This window comes from Maylandia zebra, linkage group LG14, assembly GCF_041146795.1.
Source record: "Maylandia zebra isolate NMK-2024a linkage group LG14, Mzebra_GT3a, whole genome shotgun sequence".
NCBI classification, from domain to species: domain Eukaryota; kingdom Metazoa; phylum Chordata; class Actinopteri; order Cichliformes; family Cichlidae; genus Maylandia; species Maylandia zebra.
In genome coordinates this window covers 12,966,357-12,981,971 of record NC_135180.1, presented here as the reverse complement: position 1 = coordinate 12,981,971, position 15,615 = coordinate 12,966,357, and the positions used below count along the sequence as shown (strand labels likewise).

General features: G+C 41.9%; 1 protein-coding gene across 1 annotated transcript in view; it reads right to left on the bottom strand.

Annotated features, from left to right (window-relative positions):
- The window catches only part of pid1 (phosphotyrosine interaction domain containing 1), a 34,835-nt gene extending 22,735 nt beyond the window's left edge, over positions 1–12,100 (bottom strand). Inside the window, exon 1 of the mRNA XM_004561401.6 lies at positions 11,889–12,100. Coding sequence (XP_004561458.1) covers positions 11,889–11,918 — 30 coding nt within the window. The 5' untranslated portion in view covers positions 11,919–12,100. The remainder of the gene's footprint in view (positions 1–11,888) is intronic.
- Between the last annotated feature and the right edge of the window lie 3,515 nt (positions 12,101–15,615).

The following is a 15,615-nucleotide window of genomic DNA, read 5'->3' as shown; positions in this document are numbered from 1 at the left end:
GAAACGCCTAATCCTGTGCTGACGCCCTACAGTGTAACCCCCAACCTCTAACTCACCGTAGTGGACCTTCATGCTGAGAAAAGGAATAATAAAGAGAAGGAAGCGGCAGGCGGGACGGGGGTAAGGAGAAAGATATGGCGTGGAGATGAAGGAGAAGAAGAATGGTGGAGTTGTGAAAGTAAAGCCACATGTGTGTAAACGCTCGCTGACCTCCGCGTCAGCACTTTACTGCTTCCTGACGGTGACTTGCATTCCTGTGGTTGGCCTCCGTACGGAGTGAGATGAGGGGGTGCCATGACTCCTGCACCCCCCACCAAGTGCACAAGGCTTAAGCAGGTATATAAAAGAAGCGAAAAAAACAAAAAAACTTTGCTTTATACATGTACGTACATGTTTTATACTTATCAGTTCACAGCGAGGTGCTTCGTACTACTGGAGGAAATGGGAAAGCTTTTTTTCCTCCATTACTTTTCCACATGCGGCGGGCTGCTTGTGGAGCAATGCTGGAATTCTATTCACAATATTTTCACAGTATCTTAATGTTTTTGTTATTTCTCAAGTCCCAACTGTCTCCTCATCAAGTTATTGATTCTATTTCTGACTTTAACTTGGAGCCACAAAAGTGTTCGGCCTCCAGCGCCAGACAGTGTGGGCACAGTCAGTTGTGAGTTGGGATAAGGCGAGGATCCTGTAAACACTTGAGCAATCACCAAAGTGCCTGACCTCCATACTTAGTGTTTAAATGTTTGGCTTCAGCAAAAGCCTCCACATGCTGAATATCGATCTGGTTTTTTTCCACCCTAAATGAATTTTAGCAGGCTCCTAATATACTAGCGATGCTCTGCCATCGGGATAGTTCTAATTTAAGCATTTAGTGATAATCAGTATATTGCTGCAAGTCGCCAAAGACCCCAAAAGAATAGTTACGATACCCTGTGCCATCATTCAAGACACTTGGATAAATGTCCAGCTTGAGTCTGCCTTGTTTCTAACATTCACTCCAAAGGTTTGTTCTGGAGTATACAGGAGCCATAACTTCTAAAACTTCAAAAATACTAGTTAATGCAACTACACAGCAACTTTACCGCTTCTTATTTCGTCGTTTCGGGAGAAGAAACACATTTGTACTTGTCATTGTGCTACGATGTGCCATATGATGAAGATGGCGTGACAGCCCGGTATGAAACTTGTTAGCAGAGTGCATCCCCGGAGCACCAGATTTAAAGCATTAATGTTAAATGAAAGCATGCACATACATTTATAAAGGATTTGGAAGAAATCCCTAAAGCACAAGATTTATCATATGATGGATAACTTCAGGTTTTCAGTTGGCATTTCTAGTTCATGACTTATTAAATGCTCGTTCTAATCGTTAATCTTGTGAAATGATTTGGTCTTTTGCACGCAAGTTGTGATATTTGCCTTCATGGCTGGAAATGTTCACATTTAGCGTTATTACTTTAATGCTAAAAGCAACAATAAGTAGTTGATGGCGAGCAATGCATCCGCTCATTTACACTCACAAAAAGAGAGTGTTAGTTTTTATACTATCAGAGTGTGAGCAATATACTCACCAGCCACTTTGTTAGATACACCTGTTCAACTAATATCTAATTTCCATGTGGCAGCAACTCAATGTATTTAGGCCTGTAGACATAATCAAGATGACCTGCTCAAGTTCAAAATGAGCATCAGAATGGGAACGAAAGGTGATTTAAGTGACTTGAACGTGGCGTGGTTGTTGGTACCAAACAGGCTGATGATCTACTGAGATTTCCCCACACAAGCATCTTTAGGGTTGACGGAGAATAGTCCAGAAAAGCGAAAACAACCAAAGAGCAGCAGTTCTCTGGATGAAAATGCCTCGTTGATGCCAAAGGTCAGAGCAGAATGGCCAGACCTGCAATTAGTAACTCTAATAACAACTCACTACGGTAAAGATGTGCAGAAAAGTATCCCTGAACACATAGCACATCCAACTTTGACGCAGATGAGCTATAGCAGCAGAGGACCATACTGGGCGCCACTGCTGTCGGGTAAGAACAGGAAACTGATGCGACAATCTTGGTGAGTCAGTGTGAACTGCCAACAATTAACATAGGCTCACCTATGAGAACTGAGAAGATTGGAAAAATGTTGTCTAGTCTGATGAGTCTCGATTTATGCTGTGACATTCGGATGGTAGGGTCAGAATTTGGCATAAACATAATGAAAGCATGGGTGAATCCTGCCCTGTGTGGGGGATATTTTCTTGGCACACTGTGGGCCCTTAGTGCCACTGAGCACTATTTCACACTGTACTCAGATGGCCTACACATTCACCAGGTCTCCATCTAATTGAGCACCTTTGGGATGTGTGAACAGGAGATTCACATCATGGATGTGTCGCCAACAAAACTGCACAACTGTGTGATGCTCTCATGTCAATATGACCAAAATCTCTAAGGAATGTCTCCAGCACCTTCTTGAATCAATGGCACTGAAGGCAGTTCTGAAGGTAAAAGTGGGTCCTACCTGGTACTAGAGTTGACTGGCTCTGAGGATCTTGCCCTGCTTTCTTTCAGTGATCTAATCAGATTGTGGAATAGTCAAATGGTTGACACAACAGAATCCGTCCCATCAAATTATGTTACATGTGACTTTCTAAAAAACACCAATTTAACATTCCTACAGTTCACCTAGAAATTGTTCTGAAGGCAAAAGTAGGTCCAACCTAGTACTAGCAAGGTGTACCTAATGAAGTGTCTTGTGAGAATGTATTCATGGTCATTTAGAGACTGTTTACATGATTATTATTATGTCAGTTTGTGAGTTTTTGTAGTATTTTTCCCTATTACAAAATCACGCTGTTCTGCTGTGGACCTCTCCTGTGAATAGTTTTGAATGACACTAAAATTAATCTTGAATATTAAGATCTGGATCTTAGTCAAACTGACCCAGTGCAGCCAATATATTCTGAATGACTGCTCTCCAACAACGACTCTGATTACTGCTGGAAATCACAAGTGCTATCTAGACAAGTGCTAATTTCTTAAAGAGTCTCTAATACTAAATGATTTGGAATTGTGCATTTAAAATATGCAAATGTAAGACATCACTTGAACAATCACAACCACAAGACATTAAGTCACAGGGAGTTTTGGGGAGTGCAGTTTGCCTCCTACAGTGATGAGTTTAACAGATCACAGATGGTAAGTTCAACTTTTGGCCCTCTGAGGGAGCATTCTTAGAGAAAAGAGGCTCTCAGGTCAATATCATGGTGAGTCACTGCATAACAGGGTGAAAACAGGCACTCGGGCACACCCACTGAGACGCATAAAGTCAGGGTTACGGGGATGGGATTATGACAAAAGTTTACGAAACAGCTGGAAATAATGTTAAGCCCTGCAGACAGATGTCCTTGTCCAAAAAGCACTGATAAAAATCCACCTAACCCCCCAGATACACAAATGGCTACTGGCTCATCCCAAGAAATCAACCGAGACTGGTTAGTTATGTTAAGTATGGTTAGAAGTCTTGTAACACAAGACCTCAAGATAATACGAGTCAACAACATCAGTCTGTGTCATACGCATCGGCATCCACAAACACAGACACACATGTGGAGAGCCTGAAGAAAAAAAGGAGCGCAGACAGCAGTGCGCCAGCTGCTCAACATGTGTGTGGCGCTGATAAAGAACAAGAGAGGAGGCCATCATTGTTTGTTAAACTGTTCTGTTGCAGAACTTTTATTTTTTTAAAGCGAATACACAGCTCCGCATGTGATCATTAAGCCTGACACGATCCAGAATTAGAAACACTTCTGGCCATGAACCAATTAGGAAAGCACCATCAAACTGTAGGAAACTGGAAAGATAAGCAAGGGTCGCACTGATGTCTGGTCCTCGTATACTAGGTGACAAAGCTTGATGTACAAATAGATAGTATTTAGTATAACCTAAAAATGAATTACAAGTATGTTAGCAGCAACAAAAGCACATGCTCTTATTCGCCACAAAATCTTTGAAAATCCCATTTATGATGTTTATTTATTTCTTAACTTTGATCATTTACATCTACGATTGCTTGCTGTCACATTATTTTTTAATTATTTTTTTTACCCGTAACCTATGACCGGTGCACAGTAAGAAACACTGGCAGGAACATGTATTTTGTCTGCCAGTTATTGTTGCCAAAGTCGACCTTAATTTGTTCCTAACCATAAGAGTTTTTTTCAAATTGTAGCTGTATTTTTAAGATGTTGTACTTGTAAACAGACAAAAACATCACTGTGGCTTTTTAAGGAGGCTAAAGTTAAGTTTGTGGCCTCTGTATTTATAGGGAGAACCTGTATTAACTGTGCATCTGTCCTACAGTCCTAATGTAACTAACCAAGGTAACTATTAATAATCCAAACATTCAAAATTATAGCACTCAACTTATGAAATTTAAAAAATCATGATAAAGGAAAGGCATGCTAGGTAATGCTAGCTAGCCATTTAGCATTAACAGCAAAGCTGTTAGCTATGCTTCTTACTGGTCTGGTTAATGATGAAATATAAAAAATAAAATATAATGCATTAATATTTATTAAATCATCCAATATGAATGAAATCCATATGTATCCAGTGTGTAAGAACTAAAACCTTCACCTTGAACAGATGTTAAGGACCTTTTCTTGGGCGATCGTGGCTCAAGAGTTGGGAGTTCGCCTTATAATCGGAAGGTTGCCGGTTCGAGCCCCGGCTTGGACAGTCTCGGTCGTTGTGTCCTTGGGCGAGACACTTCACCCATTGCCTACTGGTGGTGGTCAGAGGGCCCGGTGGCGCCAGTGTCCAGCAGCCTCGCCTCTGTCAGTGCGCCCCAGGGTGGCTGTGGCTACAATGTAGCTTGCCATCACCAGTGTGTGAATGTGTGCGTGGATGACTGGATATGTAAAGCGCTTTGGGGTCCTTAGGGACTAGTAAAGCGCTATATAAATACAGACCATTTACCATTTTCTGACAACATTTACTGTGTCATATCCTCAGTTTCACCTCAACGAGTGATCTGAAGCTGGAACTGGGACATTTAAACCATGTATTCAGACTGAATACACTCACTGGTAACAGTCCTCTTGCTAACATTCACTTTTAATCATTAACCAACATTCATATTTGAGAAAAAAAGAACTACAACGCTTACGTGTGTGTTCCGTGCTGCTAGCATAACATACGTGGAGCAATGACAGATGAACTACGAGCTAGATTTCTCGTGTTTCCACCTTTACAAGCCAAAGACTTGTTGCATTTGTGGCAATGAGCACTGTCAGCACTGACTCTAACAAAGTAGAACCACACTTCGGAGCATTTAATTCTCGACACCATCTTCACAAAGCCCAGCGAGAACTTTATTTTGGATAAGGAATATCAAAAAATCATGAAATCTGGTCAGATAAAATGTGAGAAATTGACCTTTAAGTACCAATAATAAATCGTATTTCTTAATCCTACCAATTTTACTGGGTTTCAGTACCTAGTCCTACTCTACGTATATCGACCGGGAGCCAGGTGAGGCAAAAACAGCGTGTTCTCAAGACTAACAGGTGCTTTTCCTGATGACAGAATCATTTATGACACAAAGTTTGAAAGAAAACATCCAAATAGAGATTCAAAACACCTTTACAACTTTTCCAGCAGGAACTATCCTCTATGCTATCCCTGATTTGGCTCTTGGCACTTTCTTGTCTCTCTCTTTCATTCTTTCTTTTCATCACGAAAGACATAGAAAGACCTTCACCTACACAGTAACAGTAACACAGTAACTTCGACTACCACAGTAACATGAAACCCCCCAAAAACTATATTCCATACAGAAATATTTTGTCAGTGTGAGACAAAAACCTATATAAATGTCTTTCTCTTGTGAGCAGACAGGAAATGAGCTAAAGTCGCACATTAAATGAATTTGCTCCCAAAACAGGCTCAGCCAATTAAGCGAGTCTTTCACAAACACTTAAACCTTGCGGCTTATACCTTAAGCAACTCTTGAGTTGGAAACCACCTCCATCCAACCCCTGTTTGTCCCTCAGACACCTTTTATACACACAAACACATCCTTCCCAGTAAACCTATGAAAGGACAATGCTGTGGTCTACAGGTAGGCCAGCATGTGGCGGTTACTTCCTAAAGCCAAACGTAGGATGCGTTTCTCCAGTTCCTGGATGGTAAGAATTCAAAAAACTGTCTCTCTGTGTGTTTACAGCATCCTCCACTGATCCTGGGGCAGTTTATGAGAGGAAATTTGCCCGAATGAGCTCAACCTCGAGTAGACTGTGGGAGGTCTGCACATGGACGAAAACCTGTTTTTCTCAATCACGATTGGAGCGCCGAGGCGTGTAGGAGGGAGAAAGTCAGTGATCGGAAGGTTGCGATTGGTCTGTTACTTCTGTAGGAGGAAGTGGGCATTATAGCACTCTAACCTCAAGGCCTGAAGGAGACTCTCTGGCTGGCAGTAAAAACATCAACGACCGTTTGACATAAACAGCGAACCCACTGCGACATCTTAAAGAGTCTAGAGCCAGAGGACATAAACGGGACGTGCTAATGATAAAAAACACTCCTCGCTGCCAAGAATATCTGCATGGTGCGTTGTTCGGCTACAGGTCAACCATCACGGGCACTAACTGCCTTTTGATAAGTCACAATAGCCGTTACAGAGCTGTATATTACATGTATGCACTACATCTTTGGCTCATGCAAGCTAAAGCTAATAAGCAGACTCAGACACTGCTGACCCAATGCTTTTTATTTATTTCTTTAAAGCAATACGTAGGGATGCACTTGATTATCATCAGTTCACTTTCTCATTATTTTTTTTAATAAAATTCTAAAACATAGTAACAGATACATGTAACAGAAATTCAGCAGATCATTAACAATGAGATTGTTTCAAAAACACTTGCTAACTTGACAAGTTTAATGACATCAAGAAATTCATCCAGAATTTTTTCACCTCTATCGCTGTGGAGCTTATATAAAATACATATTTATTGTCTTGGTTTAACATCATTTCAAGGCCTAATCCTATGGAGATCTACTTCCAGGTGAAACGAGACATAGAAAGTAAAAGAAAGGCCAGAAATGACAACTTGGCAGGGGAGCACTTCTACTGTAGCCAGGGGGTAGAGAGGGAGCCGGGGAGAGAAAAGCAATAGCTCACATTCACACCCACAGCCAAGTGAGAATCACCAGAACACCCTAACAGAGGTTTTATTCCACTGTGATAAATCCACAACACAGGCACATTGTAACAGCACAGCCTTCTGACTCCCTCCACCGTAACCTGCCATGCACCCCCCGGAAATGTAGCTACACACCGCCATCGACACAGCCCCCACAGGCATAAATTCCCACATCGGCCACTTGCATAAACTACAACTTAGGCTCAACCTAAATTCATTGCCAAAGTATAAATTACCGTTAATATGTATGTCTTTGGACTGTGGGACGAAGCCAAATTACACAGAGAGAACCCACACAGGCTCAGGGAGAACATAGACAGAACTTTACAAAGAAGGGCCCGGCTACGCATTTAACATCCCTGTGCTGTTAAAATGACTTGCTAAATGTAAAGGTTAACTGTTCTCACATGATGTCAGGTCTGTATGCCTGTGTAACTGGGCGCTTTAGCAATAATTTTCCCTGGTTCTGCCATCAACCTCCAGCAATCAGTCGCAACCAGCCACAGACTGGTCTCTAGGCCTGTGTGACTAGGTCCTTGATTGGGCCCTACACTGTCACCATGACGGTCACATATCTAAAATGGTAGACAAGTTAATGTCAGGTGGTTAAAGTGATCATGTATGTGCAAAACTTCAATAAACAGCTAAGCGGAGCTAATAAAGCTAATGACATTTTTTAACGGGAGCAACAGCAAAAAATAGAAGGTGAATGAAATGGTAAGCTAGCATTTATGGTTGTTTTAAGCAGTTAGCCAAACATGGCTAACAAGTGCTAAGCTAAAAGTAAATTACTGTTAAAAACAGCCCAGATCCCATTAACACAACTTCAAATTAAACTAAAAACAGGCACGCCACCTGAAATATGTTGGGAACTACTAATCTAGTCTGTTAGCATTCAAACAGACAAAAATATGAGTAAAAGTAAAGAAACATTAAACACCGTGCGACAAATGCACTTTGACCAGTACAAAGTATTCAACTGAAATGGATTTAAAATCTTTAAACAAAAGAAAACACAAATAGGTGAAATGTGCACACTGAGGAAATGTCTGCTGGATAACAAAATGGTTTTGGGTATTATGGGGAATTTTTGGGCAGTCTCCTTGTGCCATCAACTATAACTTAACCCTTGTATGGTGTTCGGGTCTGTGAGACCCGTGTTCAGTTTTTTTCAAAAGAAAAATTAAACAATTAATTATTTTTTCACATGTAAATGTGTTGTGTCTTTCCACTCACTCCACTTGATTATAACTGATTTATTTATAACATTTTATATAAAAGAAAAACGAGAAGCACATTAATTCATAAATGTGATCTAACAAAGGTAAAGGGAAAAAATTAACCATGTTTGCTGTTCATATGTCTTGTAATTGGGATGAAGTAAACATCTGTTGAGTAATTTAACATAAAATTGTTTGATAGTGTTAATTTGGAAAGCCAAAACTCTAGCGGGTCCACCAGACCCATGAACACTGGCTGAGTAACAAAAATACGAACATCACACAAGGGTTAACTGTGGCTACAAAGCAACCTCAGACAAAGAGACAGAAATGCAGAGAATGACTCTGACTCTTTTTGACCTCAGTCTGTTGCACTGTCAGGTCAACATCTTTGCGTCTGGTCAGCCCTGTTTGTCAGAGTCGCACACGCTGAAGTTTGAAAGCGTCAAAAAGTTGAAACCGTGGCTAAAGAAAGAGCTGCTGACAGCGGAAAACAGCGTGTCTGGAAGGCTTAGGGATTTTCACAAAGGAAGCATGCTGCTGTGCATGTGTACAGCCTTGTAACCTGCCTCCTAAGCTGCATGTGAGCGTACATCCACACGCATAGCTGTTCCCAGCCCACTGCATATTGTGCAATCTGTCGGTGAACCAACATGGCCTCTGGCTGGGGAGGAAGGGCCCGTCGAAAATGACCGAGGGATGTGGTCAGCGAGGGGTAGAAAGGGCAAACAGAGAGAAAAACAGGGAGGCATGATGCAGCATCAGCACACAGCGTGGCAACACAACCCCATATCTCTTCAACCACACGCATAAACGCATCTCTTTTTCTCCCTTTTCCTCTTCTCGACTGGGCGCAAGACGTTAAAAAAAAAAAAAAATGCAGCAAGACATCAGACGTTGCTATGGCAACAGAGGACGGCACAAGTGCGAATAATATGGACAGATGTGAATAACAAAAACAACAAAACAGGACATAATAAGCGACGGTAAATCAGCTAAGAGAGACATTAAACTGTACAAACCCCACCATGCCCGACTCAAAAGCGCTGAAGGATACCAGCCTACAGGATGGTGTTGCTATGGTAACAAAGCAGGCAATGGGTGGGTATTTGCTATCGTTCAGTAACCACTTTTTGGTGTATGGGTCATTCATTATTTTTTTATATCTTTTTTTTTTTATTAATATACACAGCAAGGTTTCTGCTATTTAGCATAAGGAGAGAACAGCCTGGCTGCTGTCCTCAACAAGAGTCTCCTCATAAAGTCGTCAACTGAAACGTGGAGCGTTTGATAGTTTTCAGACATGCCTTACTCTTTTATCAGCATCCAGCCACAGCTGGTTTCCAGGCGGTAAACTGATGTGGACTAAGCCCAGGTTATCAAAGTTAAGATTTCCTTAATTACACCTGTTCCCTGAAGCAGTTCAGTATTACATCCCTGGATTCTACATTTCCCAGAAAACAAGGCTCGGTTAGCTGGCATGAGGCCTCTGTACTTGCCTACAGCACAGCCACTTTCACATTAAAAGGCTCCAAGTTGGATTTATCTGATTTTCCATTTCCCATTTGTAATTACAGTTCCTACATAGGAACTACATAACCCTGGGGGTCTGGCTCAGTAACATCAGCTCAAAAACGGTGCAGTGGGAGCTTCGTGGCATGGGTTTCCAAGGCCAAGCAGTTTCTGCAGGTGTAACCTGTTGATGAAACCAGTACTTTTGACCATATAGTAGACGTGGAGAGTTTTAGCCCTAGAACACTTTATAATGCTATCACTAACATCGAGTATATTTTACCTGATATAATATAACTGATAAAACACACTTCCCAACACAACAACAATACACTGCAAATTGAAGTGCTCTTCTTTTTATTTCCCCCTATACAACATCTCATAAAATGACTGGGGATCTTGTGAGCCTTATCCAATCCCCCCCTACCCCCATGAGCAAGCACTTGGAGACAGTGGGAGGAAAGAACTCCCTTTTAACAGGAAGAAACTGGAACCAGGCTCAGGGAGGAGTGGCCATCTGCCGGGGGTGAGGGGAAAGAGGAGTGAGCAGAGAGAGGAAGACTGGACAAAAGACACACTAGAGGAGAGCGAACTAGAGTTTAATGATTGCTAATGATTAAATGCAAAGTGGTGTATAAACAAACATGGACTGAAAAGAGACAAGAGAAGAAGAAATGCATAACTACGGGAGGATTCACGGTCAAAAAGGAGAGCTTTAAGCCTAAAGGGTGTCTGTCCCATGAATCCAAACTGAGGAGGGGCCCACTCTACTCTATAAACCAGGAGTAGGCCAGCAGTTTGAGAAATTAATGAACAAAATAACTTGACCTAAAAGGATTACAACCTGCTGGTTGTAATCTGGGCTGTTGATGTGGCCGTTTTTTTCCCTCTTTTCACTGCGTTTGGCAGGGACCTGAATGATGATTCACTTGCTGCAACACTACCAAAACGTACTGGAGCAACCAGCCATGGAAAGTATGAGAGTGACTTTGCGACACTTGTTGAGCATGACCACATCTGAGTTTATCCGAAAGCGACAGCGCAGTGTGCTCAGCGAGCCCGGATCAATAGCAGTTTATAAACCGCGTCCTGCTGCAGCCTGTTTGGATCACCTAGAGGGCAGATGTGTGTTAAGGGGATAATTTACAGCGCCCACATCTGACTCCCTACAAACACCGGAACTCTCGGTTTTAATACTTTGTGATTCCATCTTCTTGACGCCTGGGCAGGAGAGGGGATTGTGCAAGTTCACTTGGCAGGCAGTCCACAGGCACACATCTGGAGAACATTACGTCTGCAGGAGACGTGAAACCAGGGTCGGTGCACGACTTACCCGTGGATATCACACTACGTGTCATTAACCACGTCGCTTTTTTTTTTTACACCCTAACAGATCACGGGATGCTTTCAGACAGAGGGTAAGCATCCTGATGTGGCAGCATGAACGGAAAAAAGTGACAACAGCAGGAGGATGAGGAGGCCTGCGCTCAATGAAGGTGGATTTTGGATCGAGCTGGCCTCTGGGCCAACGTGTGGATATTTCAAACACAGCTGCAAAGTGCGTGTCTGTGACTTTATACGGAGGGGGTAAAAAAAGGCTCTCCAGCGGTGGGTTTGCACAGGAATGCAGTGGAGACACAAATTGTTGCACGCTGCTCCCCCCTCCTCTTCCCAGCCACCCCACTGGCTTGCGTAACGTGAAACGTAGCAGCAAAAGGTAACCACACAGAGACAGGGGCAGAAAAATGCTCGCTTTAACGCTCGTCTCTGTCATTTTCTGAAGTCTGCTGGCACCCCGGTGAAGCGTCACGGCGCACAGGGAACATCTGTAACGGAGCGTTTCTGCCTGGGCTGCAGACACACACGCACACGGCACCAGCACGGCGGGTCTCGGTAGCTGCTGTGAGCCGTTTATTTCTGCCACCCCACCGACCATAAGCCGCTCACATCCTTACCTGCAGTCGCTCCGACGCAGGTTGCCACATGTTCGCAGAATCAGAGGTTCTCCGTCTCTTACTACAGCTTGTTCTCCTCCCGTAGTCCGGCTCACATCTGTTCGCCTTCACTGCTTGCCTCTCCGTCCTCCTTCTCTCTGGACTGGTCGATAATGAAGGATAGGTTGCTCCGCCTGGCTGTAGTTAACGCAGTGGCCACCAGGTGGAGGTACCTGCTATCCACGATGGGGCGCTTCGTGCTGCTTTCAAGTGCGGTGGGAAATCGAGGATCGATACGGTTAAGCTGATGCTTTGAATCTGCAGCCTGATTCTTAGGGGGACTTTTTGTTGGTTTAATCTGAGAGTATAAATGCTGCTTTAGCTAGTTTTTTTTGTTTGTTTCTTTCTTTTATACACATTTTAACACTTCTCACTTTGTAATTTCCTTTGAAAAATCCATCACCTTAAATATTAATATTGCACATATCAGATTATACACTATTCGTCCCTGAATTCTCCTCTTCCATTTGGAGCATCTTCCAGTTTATTAATCTGGTTTCATGCAAGGTTATTGTAGTTAACTAAAATGAAACTATAAATTAAAACTAAATAAACTAAAATAACTCTAATAAAATTAAAATTAAAACTAGACTTTTGTGAGGAAAAGATAACCGAATACATTTTGTGAACTTGGAAAACTAAAATAAAAATATGGAAGAAACGCCCTTTAGCACCTGTTAGTTTATTTACATTTACATAACATTTATTACAGCTTACCTGACGAGGCATTGATGGATGTGTTTATTGAGACAAGACTGTGACTTACTGTAACTGCTTTCAAAAAGATGTATGTTTTATTGTAATACTTGTATTATCCTAAATCTCGCTTCTGACATATTCCCTTCTTACAGTAATAATTAAAAAGACTGAAACTAATAAAAATTCAATCAAAACTAAACATTTCTAGGCAATAAAAGCTAAACTGACTAAACTGACTCTGGAACTATAATCACTCTGGTTTCCTGATCTCCAGGTCCATTTTCTTTGGTTGATTGTGCAACATCAAGGTTCTTCTTGGAGATCCCGTCACTGCAGGCCTCAGTGAAGTAAATTCTATACTCCCAAAGTCCTGCATTTCCCATTTCCACATACATCCTTTTTCCAAGGCCCTATTTTTTCCACCCAGCTCTGTGAAGCAACACGAACATCAAAAGGCGCCCATAATGAAATTTAGCCTCATTACAAAAATGAATTAAAGGCCCTCGAAGATTAGTCATCTGGACCAAAACAGCCAGAAGTGGAAGAATGCAGTCAAATCAAAAGAAACGTTATGTAAACCCAACAAAAACAGCATTATTTCAGCGGCTAGCAGCAATGAAAACGTGGTTAGTTTAAGTCTTCCGGTCTCATAAATCCCAAGTTGAACAAAGGCAGCTAAGGACAAAGAATGTTATGCTGCCCACACATTTTGATCTCCTTAAGCGCCTAAAAAACAAAGGCTGACTGTATCGGCTCAGAATGACCTTGTTACTCTACGAGCTCAGTCTGGAAGAGATATTCGTGAAAAACATCATCTGTTATTTTCTCGAAAATTGATCAATTCATTTTACTGCCGCCAAAAGTTGGATAATTTTTAATCTGCTGTCGTGTTAAAATGAAACTTTTAGCAGTAGACGGCGCCATGTGAAACAGCCTGACCCTCCAAACCGCTCAAAGGGCAGAGGTCAACCTCACAAAGTCTCGGAAACAGACTGCAGGAAAAGACAAGAGCCAGCAATCGCATCTGGTCCTCCTGCAATGTGTGTGTGTATGTGGGTCGACACACATAATCTACGTAGGTGTGAGGAACGACATGACTCCGCAGTCGCAGTCTGTATTTAGAGATGTTTACACGGGGAAACATCTGGATAAAGCCTGAGGTCACTGAGGGTGTTCGCATTACCAACACTCCATAAAAGGTCTGTCGCACGGCTTACGGTTCAGTGTGGTGGGTATGACCTTGGGAACAGAAAAACAGATGCTGTAAATAGCTAGAATCCACGTTTTCAGAAAACAGTTTAATCGCTGTAGCTCCATGTGTCCGCCCATCATAGCTGGATTATTAGCAGAACAGCAGCAGCATCGCTCGCTCAGTAATCACACTTCAAAATTCTGATGCTGCCACCTTTTTTTATGTTGTGTTTGGGCGAGATGCAAACTGATGAACTGGAGGTGCTCTGTTAAAAAACATAAACAAAGTCCTTTTTGTACGTATAGAACGCTATTTGGTAGAAAACCATGTTCGTGTTTCTCAGTATTGTTTTGGTATGAGTTCTAAAGCGCCTCAGGCCTCAGGTACAGCACTGGTACTAGTAGCACAACACTTTTTCAATCTGATAATAAATCTTTACACTGCCTGTAGAAAAGGGCACAGTACCATTACTGCTGCTACAGCTGTGACAAATGAGCTCATAGGTTCATAGGTGCCCTGGACAGAAGACAGCATTACACTTCCTCGTCGGTGGATCTGTTTAAGGCGTTTTGATTCACTTGATCGTGATTTACAGGTGAGCAAACTTATTATCGCTGGATTTGATCCTAAGGCTGACTGGTTTCAAAATCAAACTCAGGATGTTTGTGTAGACGGCCCAAAATCTCTCTCCCTCTTTAATGAGAAGTGTCGTGCAGAGTTCCCTTTTCGAAACCTATGATACTGTGCAAAAATCTCGAGCCAGTGCTTATTTCTTGATATTTTGCTTCCAAGGATCCAGACTTTCTATTAATGTTTCAATGTTGTCTTGAACAAAAGTTCTCCAAGTTTTTCTTTGAGGTTGTATGTTTTTTAAAACAATTTTAACTGTTTGTTTGGTGTACTTGCACTAAACTGTGACCTATGAATCATTCAAACATTTAAAAAAGGCACCTAGCTCAAGTGATCAACCAGCATTGCGTTTACACATAACAAAAAACTTTGTTACTAGTACCCTGTTTCTTACCCCATCATTTAACCGAATCTATTTTTAAAAATGCCAGAAATATTACAGTTTTGACATTCATTAATTTGTATTCTCGCACCAACAAGATGGTTCCCGATGAGTTATCAGGTAAAAACTTGGTATATCTCAGCGTGGATGCAAAAAAAAGAGGAAACTGGGTGAGTGAAGGACAAAAGTAGAAGTGGCAGGCCTAAAATTTTTACATTTGATGGAATTATGAATGCAGACAAGTACCATCAGATTTTGAGCCACCATGCAATACCATCTGGAAAGCATTTGATCGGCAACATCTTCATTTTTCAGTATGACAGTGATAGTAAAACACACTGCAAATTCAGTAAAAGCATACCTGGGTAGAAAAACCACACAGCAGAACTCTATCAGTCATGGACTGGCCTCCCCTCAATTGAGATCATGTGAGATCATGTTGACTGAGAACAAAACAAAAGACAGTCGGCATCCGAAGAAGAGCTTTGAATGTCCGTTAAGAAGCCTGGAGAACTATTCCTGAAGACTACTTACTGAGAAAGGTCAGGCTTGCACATGTTTTAATAAATCGCTGCACATAATTCCCATTTTTTTGTTATATTTCTTTCATTTTCAGTATTGCTTGAGTTTTCATGGCCAGGCCTCCTTTAGAGAGAAGAGACTTGATCTCAGTGGGACTTCCTGGTTAAATAAAGGTCAATAAATCAAATGCTTTCAAACAAGTATCCTGCCCCAAATATGATGCATGTGGTACAGTACACATGAGACACACATAAAGAAGTCAC